Source organism: Manduca sexta, chromosome 13 (assembly GCF_014839805.1).
Source record: "Manduca sexta isolate Smith_Timp_Sample1 chromosome 13, JHU_Msex_v1.0, whole genome shotgun sequence".
NCBI lineage: Eukaryota > Metazoa > Arthropoda > Insecta > Lepidoptera > Sphingidae > Manduca > Manduca sexta.
This window is the reverse complement of record NC_051127.1, coordinates 2,760,799-2,777,593: the sequence shown is the minus strand read 5'-3', so window position 1 is coordinate 2,777,593 and position 16,795 is coordinate 2,760,799. Positions and strand designations below refer to the sequence as shown.

The following is a 16,795-nucleotide window of genomic DNA, read 5'->3' as shown; positions in this document are numbered from 1 at the left end:
TTAGAGGGTCAGATGTTGGTTAGGTCAGAAAACCAAAATATTAAGTCTCCTCGAAAAAAAAAATATACTGGGCCTGTCTAGTGTAAGCTACTTGACTGCTACTTACATTTGGCTGGATAACGTTGAAAGTGTTAGGCTAGTATTCTACTGAATAATACTACGTATGTAGTACTTGGTTAGGGTCGATAGATGATTTATTTTGTATTTGAACTAAATATTCCATGTTGATAAAACATGTCCGATGAGTAACTCAAGGTAGAAATTATAATATCGGAATATTCCAAAACCGATCTTTTCGCTAGATAAACTTTAACAGCGTGTTCAGGGTAAAGAAATACCTAACTATTTATATATTGTGGTCATAATTTACTCATTTGTTTTTGTCTGTCTTCTGTTACAAAAATGGAGATTGACCAAAATAACAATATTACGCGATCTTGTTCTACCTACATAAATTAAGTACTTCACTAAAAATACATGGAAACATTCCCGCATTTTCCATAGGATGTAAGAAGCGCAGAAAACTAACTCATTCAGCATGAATCAAACCTTCCTACGTAAATGAAAATTCTCACGTCCTCCCTACGCGCACCGCGTCCGGCCCACACGCAACCCATGCACGATCACACGGCCGTCTGAGGGTTGTATCCTACCACATTTATCCGTTGAATCATCGGATAATAATCCGTTGAGATCTGCTGCGTCATCAGATCGGCTATTTTGATCAGTCCTTAGGACTTAGTTGCATACCCCACATGACATCCTTCACCCACTTGTGGACATCACAACGCCACCGCTTTAACATTTCAAAAATTCGTAAGAGAGATCCGACAGTGACGTAGAAATTGCAATGACAGTGATCTAAAAATACCGTGGACGCGTAGCGCGCGGCGTCTCGGGCGTCGCGGCGTGCTGGACCGCCAGTCGAGGAGCAACCGTCGCGAGTGATAGTCGAACGAGCGCAAGTGCAGCAACCATGGTTTACGAGAGTGACTTCTACACGACCCGCCGGCCCTACAGGTCCAGCTACAGCGTAACGGTGAGTGCGCCGCCGCCCCCTAACACCCACCGAGCGTGCATCGCACCTCGCACCTCGCCCCACTCACCCCTGGGAGCCGGACGCCCCTCGCACCAGCTCGACCCTCGATCGTGTCCTTAGACGACTGTCAGTCGCCCTAGTCACTTAGGCGTACTTGTGTTCGTTCGGTTGTTTCCAATGTAAACGACGAGGAGTGTTCATTGCCGTCTTCCCAAGTGTTCACTTGATTCCGTTGAATATTTTGCTTGTAAACATAATTGCTTACGTTAAGTGGAAGCTTGACTCCTCGGCCGATCCTCGGTTGCGCTCTCGCATCGCGTAGAATCTGCGCCGGAGGATCGCGGCGGCGATCCGCAAGTGGGTCATTTCGTATCGAGAAACGGAGTCGGAAAGCGGAGCCGCCGGGCGCGCCAAATATAGCCGCGGCTGGAGTCGCGCCCGCCCGACTAACGGCGACTTCTCCGCTTGCAGCGGCCGACCATCGGCGACTGGGAGAAGGTGCCGTTCGTGCCGCGGCCGAGCCTCGTGCCGGATCCGGTGACGGCGTTCGGACGACGCACGCGGCCTGGCGCGCGCGCCTCCGTGCTCGACCCCGTCATCAAGCAAAACATCGCGCCCAAGCCGGAGTCGAAGCTGGCGCCGCTTGCGCCGTACGTGTCGCCGCGCGAGCAAACGCGCGCCCGTGTGCTCGCCGCTGTGGGACAGCGGGAGCGCGCGTTCGAGGCGGACCCGCTGGGCACGCCTCGCGATCACATGGACGTGCTGCTGGCGCAGGCGCACGGGCGGCCGCTGCACGCGGCGCATCGCCACGTCTACTATAGTAACTACGCCTCGTACTGAACGACGCTCGTGCGCGTCGCTGTCGTGTGTCGCTTTCGCTCGCTAGTTTAGTCAGTCAGTCGGGTCGGTGCGAGGGTGGGTGCGGGCGCGGTGTTGGCGGGCGGCGGCTAAGGGCGCGGTTGTTGCAGACGCCGCGTCACTACGTGGTGGTGGACCGCGACCCGCTGCCGCGGCGTGCGGAGGAGCAGTACTCGTATTCTTACACGAGCAAGACGGAGCGCTCGACGGGCAGCGGGCTGCCGCAACGCAGCTCGTACAGCAACACGGTGGAGCGTCGCGCCGGCAGCGGCCCCGGCGGCTACTCGTATACGAGCGAGCGCTCCAGCAGCCTCGGCGGCCCCGGCGGCTACTCGTACTCGTCGACCAGCAGCGGCCGCCTGCCCTACGGCACCACCTACCGCCATTACCATTACCGCGTGTAGCGTCCCGGCTCCCGCCCTGCTCCTTGCGCCCCGCACCCCGTGTACCGCGTCCCTGTCCTGTCCCATCTTCTCCTAGATACGTCGTAAATTTTCCCGTAACTACCTAATCAGTATTCGCTGTAACGCAATGTGATCACTCTACTTTAACTAGACAAGTAGACGTGGATCTTAGCTTATTGATGTTATTTTTCTTTATATCTTACAAATTATTTATTAAATGTGACTTAGACTGAGTTTTTAATAAAGCTTGCGTTTTTAACATGCTCTATTTTCTTCGTGTACTGTTACACGACACCTCGACACTATAAGCCAAGACTGATGATGAACTCGGTCTTTGTGGACTAACAGTTATTTACCTTACTCTTTTCTAGTTGTTTTCCTATTATTTACAAAATGTATGGACAATGATGTTTATTAAGTAAGTGGTTTGTAAGTAGGTACATAATAACTACAAATATATATCCATCTACTGTTGGATATACTAGGTTCCTTATACTTATCTTTATTGACTACAATACATACATGCACGAGTAAACAGAGAGAAGCATTGCCTACTAGTTAATAAGTACACTTGTTAGGTGATGGGCAAAAAAAATGGAATGAAACGGAATCAAACATATACGTATTCACAAATTTATAAATTTTAAGACAACTATCTACACCACAACACGATGAATCCCAAAGAATATTTATGTCGTGTATACAATTTACACAACTATACACAATATTATAATAAGTATATAATATGTTAAGAGGATGTTATGAATTATTGACTTCATGAAGAAATAACTCTACAAAGAAATCACATTCTCTACGTGCCAATTATTGGAAAAGCGTTTCCGTAAATATAAATAATTTTAAGCATTGAAAATTATAGTAGGATATGAAGATCTAGAAATTTACCTTTCCTGAAAATTTTACTTCGTTTATGTCAAAATTGTCAAAATTGGGTATTATAATAATAAATTTACGCAATGTAGGTACGCTTGTAAAACTTTGTCACAGGGCCGTAGCCAGAGAAAATATGGTGGAGATTTAAACCCCCTACCACTGAAACTTCATTAAGAACAATCGAAAAAATGTTTGAAAAAAAGGAAAAGCTAGTGTTCTTACTCAACACAGATACTTTGGCGTTGTCAATAAACAAACATATTACTAATACAATGCGACGTGACGTAATAATTGATTTAAGACAGATAAAAATACTCACACGCCTTCCATCCCTGAAGGGCTCGATAGAGGCGCAACTCAAAAAAGATGCATATTATGTGAAACTATTTTCCGGATTTTATCTCAGTTTTTTATATTATTAACTAGCGACCCGCCACGGCTTCGCACGGGTGCAATGCTGACTATTTAATGGATGTTATTATTATACATATAAACCTTCCTCTTGAATCACTCTATCAAAAAAAACCGCATCAAAATCCGTTGCGTAGTTTTAAAGATTTAAGCACACATCGGGACAGAGAAAGCGACTTTGTTTTATACTATGTAGTGATTTCTCCCAACGTTTCGAAGACTGCAGCCTTCATAGTCACGGGGGGAACTGAAGAGTTGGTCGTCCAAAAAGTCAAAGTTACAATATCTAGCTACATTTAACAATTATACAAAATTGCCCATGAAGCTGCGGTCTTAAAAATCCGGAAAATAGCTTATTTTAATGTATTATACTAGCCTAAACATAAGAAATCATAATGCATTCCTAAATTAGAAATTCCTTCAAAAATAATATTTATTTTTAAGGACTATTTTGTATCCACAAAATTCTGGTTACGGTCCTACGACCTTTAAATTCTCGCGCCATTTTGGTTTCTATATCGCTTATTACCCCTATTTTGAACCGAATGTGACAAACAAATGACAAGTTTCGTTGTCCGCCGCAGCCTCTGACCTCGGTGTACTATCTGTCGTCACTTCTCCCGTACTATCACATCCCGTACATCGACTACATACCGAAGTTGTCTCAGGTGAGTACGCGTTCGATGCTTGTAAACAACGATGTAAATACTCCATAATGATTTTGGCTGAACATATGTTTTTTAATGAATGGTCATCTCCATTAAGTTCCGCATTCGAATTTATGATCCTGGTTATTTTTTTTAAAGTCCTTTGAAAACGACATAAACCTGTCGAATTTTATTTTTAAAATTTCGTCATATTAAATTTTAAAGGCCGAAATATCCATGATTATTAATTATTTTTACGTTTTTCTTTCAACTGCGAGAACTAATCACTAACTAGACGTGAATTTAAATTCTTTACTTGCCAATACTTGTTTAGTTACCCAGATTAAAGGTGAAACAAAATGTATGAAAATGGACCTTGAGGTATCGCCTTAAATGAAGAATCCGTCCCGAAATACCAGTACTTTATAATAAAGATTTTGCTACATAATAAAATGCTGTCATTTCTAGACAACTACTATAAACATCCTGTAGTTACATTTAAAACTTCGCTATTGTATAATACGAAATGAACCAAATAGATACGTATGTAATTAACTAAAGATGGAATGACTATTTTTTAAAATTGTTAGCCAAAATCAAGAATTATCAAATGCACTGCTCTCTAGGCGAAGATGTCTGCCCATAGGCTTTGCGTCAGCACCAGAGCTTCGGAATGGCACATTCAGTGAATTCGCACCTCATGAAAGGCACAGGTTTTGCGTGGGCTCACCTATCACGCATTGATCGACCATTGATCATACATCCTAAACAGAGTGTATAGTCACTAAATTTATTACTTTGAATTGATTCTATTTACGGTTATATTGTATTATAAATTCTTCTTTATAAATCATAACACTATCCTTTCGTAATTCTAAAATACTTTAAAAACACACAAACATGGCAGTAGATAATTTTTCTCCTTCAAAACCTACCTATAAAATGTTAAAACATGCTGGTTCTGCTTTTGCTGGTGCTTTTTTATAATCGCATTAAGCACCTTATTGTAAATGAAAATGTAAATACATCCACCTATCTTACACATTCATTAAGTAGCTAGTTTATATACAGTGCTGCGAAGTAGCGGTATTATAACACTCATAAATTGCGTTTAATTTTTACTTAGGCCTACTGATTCGCATTTCCTGCGAATTGTTCTTCGTAAGTTTAATTAAGCCTTTTATACTGCTAGCGTTAATGAAAATTGTGGAATTTAAATAATCTGTTTGTCAATAGCGACTACATATGTAGTTGATAGATCCTGCGAAGGTTTTGCACAAATATCAGGAAATTAAGCATGGATATATGCAAACTTTTGGCACTAATTTCAAACTCTATTGACTTACCTATTCAGTAATCATGAGATTTATATATGTGTTCATTTTGATTGATAAGTTACCATTAATGTTGTGGGTTATAGAAAATATTTGACTATTAGGTATATTTATAATTGTTGCTTATGTATCAAGGTTTTTCCAGTACAATAGATTAACAGCAACTTATATTGAGTCATGACAGTAAAAAAGATGTTTAATAATATCTAGTTGTCACTCCTGATAAATCATAATAACATTAGGACAAAATAAAACTGACACGATTATGAACTCTGAAGCGATTCTTTTCACAGGTGCTCTCATTTGACGTTTTTAGAACAAAATGTGTGTACCGATTAAAAACAGATGTAGAATGTGAAATTCTGAGAGAAATGTCTTCACGTTGCCAGATAACACTCGATTCGTTTCGCAATTCTAAATATATATATTTTGAGATTTATATAACAAATAGTATAGGTTTCAACATACTATATTGCTAGTCTTGATCCTTTTAGCAAATATTTGAGGAACAGAATGAAATTGAAAGGATAATCAGTTTAATTAAGATAAATGAGTCTAGAATATAAATTAATGTTACATCTACTTAAATCATATGAAAAATCTAATAATACAAATCATCTGATGATGATATCCGTAGTTCTACTTATAATTTACGAAAGACTTTTCTTCATGCCATTGGAAAATAAATATACCCATGCGAATTACGCAAACATTTTCTGCAAATAAAATATTTTACAGATCATCTTTTTTACGACGGAAAAGAATATTAGTGCAATAAAAGATTAACTGTACTGATTTTATTCTGCACATTAAATAATACATAAGTACATATCTATCCTCGTCCCAATTAAAAGATACTAAAATAATATTTTCAGCTATTGTTTACCACCTGAGCCGTACACTCGCTCTTACACTCGTTGCCAAACTCTATGATGACACGTTGGCACATTTTTAATCAATGTGTCACCACTGCCAGTGAAAAATCTTGAGAACATTAATCTTGGAATTGTTTCATCTCAATTATATTGTGTAGTACTTTTGATTTATTGCGTGTAATATTAAAATTATGCAAGACTTGAGCTTGGACTTGTGTCTAACATACGGCATCGGACAATGCTGTAAAAGATTTGATAGTTCAATGAATGTAAATTGCATAAACAACGCGTGGTGGAATTATATAAATTTCTTCCTCGTCAGTTGGGCAGTTCATTGTATAGTAGTGGAATATACAGCATATATTTATGTACCAACTGAATAATGAAAGTAGTCATGATACAAAACAGTCACTCTTTATTGCGACCTAAAAATGGGTTAAAGCATTGAGGTAGTACCTATGTCATGAAATGACGGTCTCAGGAAACATTAACTTTATCATTTTATAGTAAGTATTTTAGGCTGTATTCTATTTATAAAGTACAAGATACAAGACGCAAGAATCGAAATATATAAGAAGCTAGATTCAATGTTTGGTGCGGAATATAAATTGCATCAACCAGGCGACAAATAACCTCGCTTTGGCCGTGGTTTAATATGAAGCAAATATGAAACTGTCTTCTATTGAGCTATAGAATGTAGTTTATATATAAAAGTAACTTATTTTGAACTAAAGTTATATTTCCCAGAAATAAAAGTCAAAATAATAGGATAGCTTATCATTACTGCGCATGCATAAAAGTTACAATGCGACGATTCCTAAGGTAAGATATGGATATGCAGAACTTGACCACTTAGGCAAATCAATTATTTGATTGCCTCTTCTACAAGTATAAAGAGAAAGTCAAAGGGTCTTTTGTGTTTATAAAAAAAGTATTTACAGTAAAACAAAATATCCGTCGACACAATACCGAGAAAATTCAGCTTTTGAATGTCCGATACAATAGTATCAGTGGCATTCTGCCAAAGTCATTAATGCAAAGTTTTTTTAAAACATACTACGCGAAATCTGTTCGAACGTAGTAAAGTTTGTTCAATATTTTAAATGTTTTGTCATTGACGTTTGATTTAACGTTTTTAGAACATGTGAAATCCGATAATTCATTTCTTCGTGCCTTGCTAGTTATTTTCTTTAAAATTTCAATTGCGCTTGAATTTAGAATGTCCTGACTGTTCCAAATACCTAATTTCCGTTCCAAGAATTACTGCGTTGTAACTATAATTAAAATCTGCATATAAAATAGATTTCCGATTAAATAAATCGGTTTAGGTATATATCATGTCAACCGCCATTAGGCATTTGAACTGCAGCTCACATAACGACTAGAATCAATGTAGAATATCTTTCAACAGAGAAGACAGCGTAAACAAACATTATAAACTCACTCAAAAGTTTACCATGAAATTTATAAATAGATGTTTCACTTATGTTCATTTCAATTCCCTTTATCATGAATTGCATTAGAAACAAAATGTTCTTATCTGTTGCAAACTGATAAACCTCAGATTACTTTATTTACATTGTCTGCAAAATACTCTAGTATTAGTTAGAAAAATGCTCCGGCAGTCAATTATTTTGAGAACCATTGAAAACAGCAAACGGATATCCCTAGGCGACGAGAGATAACAAAAGCTTGGGAGCCATGGGAAAATTGTTGGCACCAAAACGAAGGCCGCAGGAATGTTTACACCCAACTCATTAAAACCTGACGTAACATCTCACAGCGTCCATTTTGCTTGTTTTCATAGAAATCGTTCGAAAACATAAATCTCTCAGGATGCGATAAAAACGGAAGAAATTTGATATGTTTTCGCAATTCGTTACATGATTTGTTTTAGCTGGTTATTTAGAATATTAGGAGATGTCTGTTTAATGTTGCGAAAATCTAAGTAAAGATTATGTTTTGTTTAAAGGAGTATTATCTAATTGCTTTTATTTAGTTTGGTGGTTTAATAATTGTACACATCTGTACATCTAAAATGTCTTATGAAATTGAATATTATTCAGTAAAATTTCCCTACGAAATTAATTTATTAAATTATAGCAATAGAATAATTTTAGTATTTGGTTTTCTCTAAATAAACTTCTCCAAATGGCTACACTCCAAATACTTAATATTAATAAGTATGATAAACTGTCCCACTGCTGGACATAGCCTTCTTCTCACAAGTATATGCCTTAAATTAGTCTTTGTCTACCACACTGTCCTGGTGAGGGTTTTTTATTTATTTCTACTATTAAAATTTTCTTCATTCTATAAAAAAGGAGCCCATGAATGCTTATAAAACCTGGAATTTACATTTCGTCATAATGGCTCATATTATTATTAGGAATAAGTGACTTATTATTACTTAGGTACTGTTAGCAATTATGTAGTTCAATGATTAAGTACCTATTACCTATAGTATTATGTTTTACGTTACTGTATGTTTTCAAAGCGGCAACGGATGTTATTTATATGGGATTCAACTAAAAATAAACCTCCATATGTTGAAATGTTTTCGCACATTTTGTGCCTAAACATTATGTTTTTACAAGTAACGTTATTTGAATAATTGTGTAATAATAACAACATTATTTTGAAACATGGACAATAAAGCTAAGTGTACATGCAGGAAAAAATTCAATTTGTTCTTAATCTATAGTAATAAATAAATGGATTAGGTGAGCTTTCTCATCGGAGGTTTGAAAGAAGATACATAATCAAATATTTTTAACTACTTTAGTAGATAATTAGATAGTTAATGCGAATGACGGTTAAATTCAAAGTAAGATAAAGGGAAACTTTGTTTGCATTACACAAATAGAAATTCTGTCTGCTATATCCAATAGCAGCTCCACTCGGAAACTGAAAGAAATATACAAACAAAATCAATTTTCAATGCTAAATAAGTTATTAACTTATTTATTTCTTCCTACAATGCACAACCTTCTGTATTTCGATACACATCTGTGTACAAGCTTTATAATTTTCCAGTACGCAGGCGTGTGCGCAACAGAAGTCTAATTTTACCCGCCACGGTATGATTCACGCCGCCATTGAGACGCAGTAAGAACCAAGCTAAAATAGCTCTGTGATTTGGCATATTATAAACACCCGCTATAAATTATATTTACGTTATATGCATCATAGTTAACTAACGAACATCGAAACGCGCAAATAATTACTTATGTATCAGTAGAATTGGATATTTAAATCATTTGATTAAGTAGCGGAAACGGCTTTGTTATTAATTAAGATGAATGTGATTCTAGATATCAATGGTTTGTAGACAAAAACAATAGTTAATACTTAGTAGTAGTGATAACATAGGTAGTCAACAACTCATAGTGAAACAAACACATCTTGGAGTCCTCCGAAAATTTGTTTATATGAGACAAAATGCTATATAATGTAACATAAGTAGGTTCTGGATATATCGATTCTATGAAGTGTAACGTAAACTAATGAGAAGAGCTAATGTTCACGAGTTGGCATTGAACTTGCCATTTGACTTCACGAAACTTTTCTGCCAACTACTGTAGGGAAGTTACATGTGCTGCACATCAATAGCTGTTGGTTTTAAAGCAACTTTCTAAAGGTCCGGGTGTTTCATGTACTTCGCATTGATAGGAAATAAAAAAAACTACAAATCACATTCAAACTTTACCGCTGAAATAATGTAGTAACATACAATATATTGTCATGTTTTTTTGGAGATTTTAATACTGGCAAACGGTTTGAAACGATTCGCGTTTAGGTAAGAAAGTGTTTCAAATCATCCGAAAGTATTTACTTACATGGTTAGAAATACAATTAAACAGCCATACCTACGCTTAACCAAGCGTAAGTCTCAATTGTAAGAAATTACGTTCCAACACAGTGGTTATAAATTTAGAATACCTAGGTAGTATTAAAGTTTTATAAAGGATGTACTCAAGTCAACTACTAATTAAATAGACGAAAATCCGAAAATTGCAGTAATATGGTTACTGTCAAAATTCACTATTCATAAATTATCAAATGCATCATTTGTAGATATTCGTTTCCACGAGCACGCTCCAATAATTCATTTCCATTACAAGGTCGCATTATGTTATATTCATCGAAATTTTCCACACATTTCTGTATATGAGTGACTGTTTCCCGTCAGTAAAGCTCCAGAGATTGCCACGGTTGTAAACATTTACTTATTTATAAGTCTTGTCATGAAAGGCTTCAATCTGTACAGTTAATTGAATTCATGCTATTCACAAAAGTATTTGTGATGATCTACATTGATGCAAATCATTCATCGGTAATAAATTGACGCTATGTAGATATCTACTCAAATTTATCGGTATATCAAAGACTATTGTTGCCAAATTAAGGCATAAGATGTTGTAAGCTATGTCTATTACTAAACTCAGCAAGGTCTATTCCATCAATCTTCATCGACAAATTCTAATAAATTCCTAAATAACAATATCTGATATGACATATTACTAAGAGCTCTCAGGTAAGGATATAATGACCTAAGATGAAATTTTATCATTGTATAATTTCCAAAACTCTATTTCACCCGACATTAGACTATGTATAAAAAGTCAATTGATTTTCTAAGACATCATGTAAATAGTTTTTACCATTACACAATATTATAAACATTACACCAGAGTTATGCTCAGAACCATTTCACATTATCCTCAGCATGGTAGAGATCTACATTTTACATTGCCATACAGTAGAACATGATGAATTCATTAATTATCTAATTTAATCATGAAGGCACGTGCACATCGGCTTATAGCACAGCTTTGCTCAGCACTTCATGCTTAAGATCAACCCTAGGGTAGACCGAGAAAAATTAACACCATTGGCATCGTACGAACATCCAAAATGATAGCACTTTGATAAATTTATCGAGCGATGCCAAAAAAGAGCTTTAAGCAGTACATTTCGCTCTACCCTAGAGAGTTGGTATTTCTAGTACATTGCTAAGTATTTCCATGCATATTCTAGGCTGAGCTGATCTACCGTCCGACTTCCCGCTCGGTGACCCGACTCGTCACTTACCCGGAGCCACCCCACCACGTGGTGCGCGTGCGCGTGCGTCCCTCCGTCATCCTTCGGGAGCTGGACCGCATCGCGTACCGCCGTCGCCCGGCTCTCGCCGTATCGGCTGTCGACGACTTCTTCCGATCTGAAGCCACTAAGGTATACTTTAAAAACAATGTCTATGTAGAGATTTAAGAACTTCCCAAAGGTTTGACTTAAAAGACATTGTCAGCTGTTAAAACAGACGAATTTGCGGCAGGCGTTTAACCAAACAATAATTAATCTATTGACTGCTTGCCAATCAGCCTAATATGAGCATTAAATAATCTGTTATTGAGTACACTATTGTATAATTCCAGGCGTTCGAAGATGAAACTCGCCGTATCCGCGCCGATACTGCTGCGCTGATCCATCGCGCACGTTCCGTCGTGCCTCGCGCCAAGTCCGTCGCTCCCCTTGAAACCATCTACTCGTGAGTACTGATCGACATGGGGAATCCTTAACAGCTCGATTATGTTCAACTGATTCCATTCCACAATATCTTTCTCTGTCCAATGCTATGGTAACAAACAGTTCACATATTGGCCATATTTTAATTCTTATGATTTTCTCCATTTTAGCTTGTCCTGTGCGTTGTAATTTGAAGTTACATTCTCTCAACTACACATTTAAATTGTAACCGGATCTTCTCTTGAAGGTCCTTCTATGGGTAGAGCTACGTGATTCGTAGTCAAGATTTCAACTTTCCTACGGTCGTAACTCAAAAATAATCTTTAACAACCTTGGCGTTCACGGTCAGACCTGAAAGACCTCGCGGTCTGTCTAATGCCAGGTCAAGTTTTTCTTGGCCTGATGTAACAGTACTGAAATAGCTAACCCATTGATGCGTCTATCAAACCGCCCTGGCACTGACATTGAAGGTAGAACAACGTCGCATGTCTTTTGGCAATCGCATCTGACGCTAGAAAAAACTCAACAATGTTGTCACTACTAAATATAGACGCGTTATTCTTCAAGAACCTGTAAAATATGGCACTTTAGCATTATCGGGGAGGGTATCGTGTCGTGGGTGTTAATTTTCACAGCCAAATTATGTTCCCGCGTGTTTGCCGTGTGACGTGTGAACCACGCTGTACGCGAAAGCGGGGTTAATTATAGACTGGTTAAATGCCAGCCGATGTTTGCCGGCTTCGTTCGTAATAAAATGTTTTACTGTTTATTTTCATTGGATCCTTGACGCTATGCCCGCGGCACTCGTTAATTACCGTCCTTTCCACGATTTTAATGTTATTTGCACAGATACTCGTACGGAGAGCCCGTCCCGTACCGTTTCAGCAATGATGCTTACGTCGCCAAGCTATTGGTGCCCCTGCGCAGCGTCACCAACGACATCCACAACATCTCTTTCTACCCTGAGCCGGCTAAGAAGTTCACCGGTAAGTATTGAAGACGCGGCACACCACGAACAATGGTTACACAAAACTGACGAAATTAAACCGTCGCCCCGTGACTATCTTCTGTGTCGTGCATCGTCCTTTCCTGTCCCGTATGACCTTTGACTAACAGTTTACTTCCAGTGTGACCCCTGTGGTAACAGTGAGGTGTTCTCGCCAGGACGCGGTCACCTCGCAGCCGTGCACTACTCCGGTAAAAAGGCCTTTTCCAACCGTAGGCCTCTCTACAAGGAACTCAGCATCAGGGATGACGTGAACCTTCTCTCTTTCTATGCGAAGAACAGGCTCGCGGCCGCCGGGCTGGCTATCGAGAACGCCACAGGTACCTCGCCACAGTCGCATCGCTAGCCACTCGCTTACCATCCTTCGCTTGAACTTAAAAGTATATGATAAATGAAGGTCGCGCGCCGACGGCGTCGAGGCTCTAAATTATTAATAAATGAAGCATTAAGTCCGTGTCTAACACTGTGTGGTGTCTCTTGCAGCGAGCAGCGCGCCGGAACAGCCGACGGCGGCGCAGTGCGCGTAGCTCCCTCCCGCCCACGCACGCGCAGGGGTGAGCGCGGCGCGGGTCGGCACGCCCGCCATGACCCATGAGGTCAGTCGCGGCCCGCGCCGCGCTCACGTACCCTGATCTCGGTATAACGCGCTACAACTAACATCGTATATTTTTTTATTTAGATAATTTATTTTTGTTACCACTTTTACGAGTTGCAACGAACGATTTTATTTTCTAGTCATTTTTATTGCGCAGAATGATGTTCTGTGTGGATATATCGGTGACCGAGACGTCTCGTTTTCACTTAACTCGACTGATTTTTATTTAACAATAAACGATTTTTACCGATTTAGTAGAAGTTTTAATTCGCACGTTAGATGTCACACCCTTGCGCCGAAGTCCAGGCTTCAGGTAACACTTCGCTTACTAACTGAAAGTTTGTTAACATGTCGTAATAACATACATAAATAAATTGAATAAAAATAGAAAATAAATTTTACTATATTTTGGTCTTAAGCCTAGTTTACCACATTATCAAACCTCAAACTCCAGGGAATGTCTTACATTTCAGAGCACACGTTTACATACATTGAACACAATTTGCATTAAGTTTGTGCAGTTATCATATTCGTGGCAATCCCATTATCCATTCGCATCACAGCATGAAGCGAGCAGCTGAATACGACAGTTATTGCGAAACTCACGGGCTTTGCCATCAAGCTTGGTGCTGAAGTTTAACAGCTTCGATGATAAAGGTCATGATCGCTCGCGTTGTGCTGCGCGCTTGCCGCTCCATAATCACACCGGCCGTTGACAGTGATACGATTGGTAGCAAGTTGCTAATTGTTTCACCAGTGGCCATTCATTAGAACGTTTGTAACCTTGGCCTTGGTGCAGTGAAACTGCTACCATGGAGGCCAAGCCGCAAGTTCCAGGCACCGCAAATGATGGAAGACCCAGCCTTGGAATTGAAGGCCGCGAAAGCTGAACGTGCTGCCAGATTCCGCGCTACTACTGCCGAACCTGTCTTGGCTCCGGCGGCTGACTTAGCTGAGATCAAGAGGAAGAGGCAGGAGGAAGCTCGTGCGGCAGAAGAGAAGTGAGTGGATATCTCAAAAGGAAAAAATATATAGAGGTATAAGAATACTTGAAAAATTCTAAACATAGGTTAATTGCTTCCAGGGCTTTGAAGGAAGAAGCGAAACGTGAAGCTGAGCGCAAGGCTCAAGTAAGTACAAACATTAAAATTTTATTATAGAACTAAATTTAGATAATTCCAAACGTTGTGCAATATACTTTTGAATTTTATATAATTTTAAATAGGCCGAACGTGAAGCTGCTGAGAAAAAACAAGCAGAAGAAGAAGCACGGAAGGTTGAAGAAGCCAAACGCAAAGCAGAAGAAGAGGCCAGGAAAGCTGAGGAAGAAGCTCGTAAAGCTGAAGAGGCTCGCCTGGCGGAGGAAGCTCGGAAGGCTGAGGAAGCAAGGCTTGCCGAAGAGGCTCGCAAAGCTGAAGAAGAACGATTGGCCGAGGAAGCCAAGAAAGCTGAGGAAGCCCGCTTGGCTGAGGAGGCCAGGTTAGCCGAAGAAGCTAGATTGGCTGAGGAGGTAAAATTAGCCGAGGAAGCTAGGCTAGCGGAAGAGGCCAAATTAGCTGAAGAAGCTAGGTTAGAAGAAGAGAGGCAGGCTGAACAAAGGCGACAGGAAGAACTCGCACGTCTGGAAGAATTAGAAAAACAGGCACAGGAAGAGCGCGAAGCGGAACTTGCTAGACAGGTAACAAATTAGTGACCATATTATCTATTTCAATTTTAAACAAGGACTTCTCAAACGAACAAAATTAAGTGAACAAAAAAATGTAATAGCAAATCAAGATCTTATTATTTATAATAATGATAGAAGAGACTAGCGAACTAAGTAAAGATAAAGACAAACGATTGTTGATACTCCCCAGGCTGCTGAACTGGCAGAAATCGCGAGACAAGAATCCGAGTTGGCCGCCGCGCGTCTGGAGGAGTTGTCACAGAGCGGCTCTGCTGCCGATCTACCTGCTGAAGCTAGGTAAATGGTTTTATCTCATTGGATTATTATTCAATATATATTGTTTTTAAAATTGGTAAATAGGGATTCCAGATTTTTTGTTAGTATAAAACTAAAAAATAAATTTGAATTTTCAGCGCTGACGAGCCACAACCTATCGTTGAGGAACCTGAAACTCCTGAAGCCGTCCCTGAGACACCGGTAGAGCCTGAACTGGTTAACGATGAAGAAGCTGAAGCCAGCGAAGATGAGAAAGCAGAACCCGACCTCACAGACGAGGAATAAACTAACAAACTATTCTATGGGATATATTCTAGGGATCCACTGGTATCAGCAAATAAAATTCTTGTGTTGGAATAAATATACCTGCACAAGATCAAAATATTAAATATAGAAAAGAAATTAAGTCATTATTTGGAAAAAAAATATTTAATCATACTCAACTTCTAGTCGAGCATGTCGTTGGGTTCATTGAAACCTCCAAGAAAATTCTAAACAGTAAACATATAACTATTATGCTGCCAATGGATCAATCAATAAGTCATGCATTTTCTATCACTTCATATAATATTTTGCTAGATGTCATTCATGATAATTTTAATGGCGCACACGCATGAATGACGTATTAGCTACATGGTGGTTTACTTATACCCATCACTTTCTTTTGCGTAATCAAATTACGTGACTACGAAAGAATTAATCCTTCTATGTTGTGAACTCACCATTGTTAACTTATTTTTAACTAAAATCTTATATGTAAGTTTAAGTGTTTCATAATGTTATATTTTGTTAAATTTTAACAATAAAAGACAACATTAACAATACATCTTTTATTGTCGGAACAATGATATTTTGGGCAGTATGTATAAATTTGTATCTTATTTCTACCCTTATATACCTTTTATTAAACAAGGTCTCCGCTGCGTCTGTCTGAATGCAATAAACACAAAACTAACGAAATTTAGTATGAAGAAGACACCCTGGGGAGGACCTAGGCGACTTTTTATCCTGGGAAAATAAATAGCGGGACTAAAACTGCTCGAAAAACGATTACAAACGGACAAAACCATGAGAAAAACCTAGTTTTGACTATGCAAAAAAAAACATTCATAATATCATTGAATACTTGTAATGTCTGAAAACATTCAAGAGATCCTGGTGCAATTATTTTCAATACTTATCGCAGCTATTACAATTGACTCATAGTCACTATAATATTTTATGATTGCCTCAGTGGCGTAGTTGTAATTGTACACGATACAAATAC

The 16,795-nt window shown here is 38.9% G+C and overlaps 1 protein-coding gene across 3 annotated transcripts; it reads left to right on the top strand.

Annotated features, from left to right (window-relative positions):
• The first annotated feature begins 832 nt into the window (after nt 1-832).
• On the top strand, nt 833-16,350 carry LOC115453603 (uncharacterized protein CG45076). Of its 3 annotated transcripts, none has more exons than XM_030182321.2 (11): nt 833-1,039; nt 4,188-4,271; nt 11,500-11,694; nt 11,895-12,007; nt 12,835-12,971; nt 13,150-13,311; nt 14,386-14,587; nt 14,656-14,716; nt 14,812-15,264; nt 15,443-15,549; nt 15,666-16,350. In XM_030182321.2, the coding sequence occupies exons 1-11, from the start codon at nt 977-979 to the stop codon at nt 15,811-15,813; spliced, it is 1,725 nt and encodes a 574-aa protein (XP_030038181.2). In that variant the 5' UTR covers nt 833-976; the 3' UTR covers nt 15,814-16,350. The 3 variants fall into 3 exon arrangements, with proteins under 3 accessions (XP_030038181.2, XP_030038188.2, XP_030038197.2); XM_030182328.2 differs by having other exon boundaries at nt 839-1,039; nt 14,671-14,716; XM_030182337.2 differs by lacking the exon at nt 4,188-4,271 and having other exon boundaries at nt 840-1,039.
• The last annotated feature ends 445 nt before the right edge of the window (nt 16,351-16,795 follow it).

Excerpts from the sequence above, each read along its gene's own strand:
- LOC115453603 (XM_030182321.2), top strand. The coding sequence starts at position 977 with ATGGTTTACGAGAGTGACTTCTACACGACCCGCCGGCCCTACAGGTCC. Across the intron at positions 4,272-11,499 it reads ACATACCGAAGTTGTCTCAG|GCTGAGCTGATCTACCGTCC; the intron begins GTGAGTACGCGT and ends TGCATATTCTAG. Across the intron at positions 14,588-14,655 it reads GCTCGTGCGGCAGAAGAGAA|GTTAATTGCTTCCAGGGCTT; the intron begins GTGAGTGGATAT and ends TTCTAAACATAG.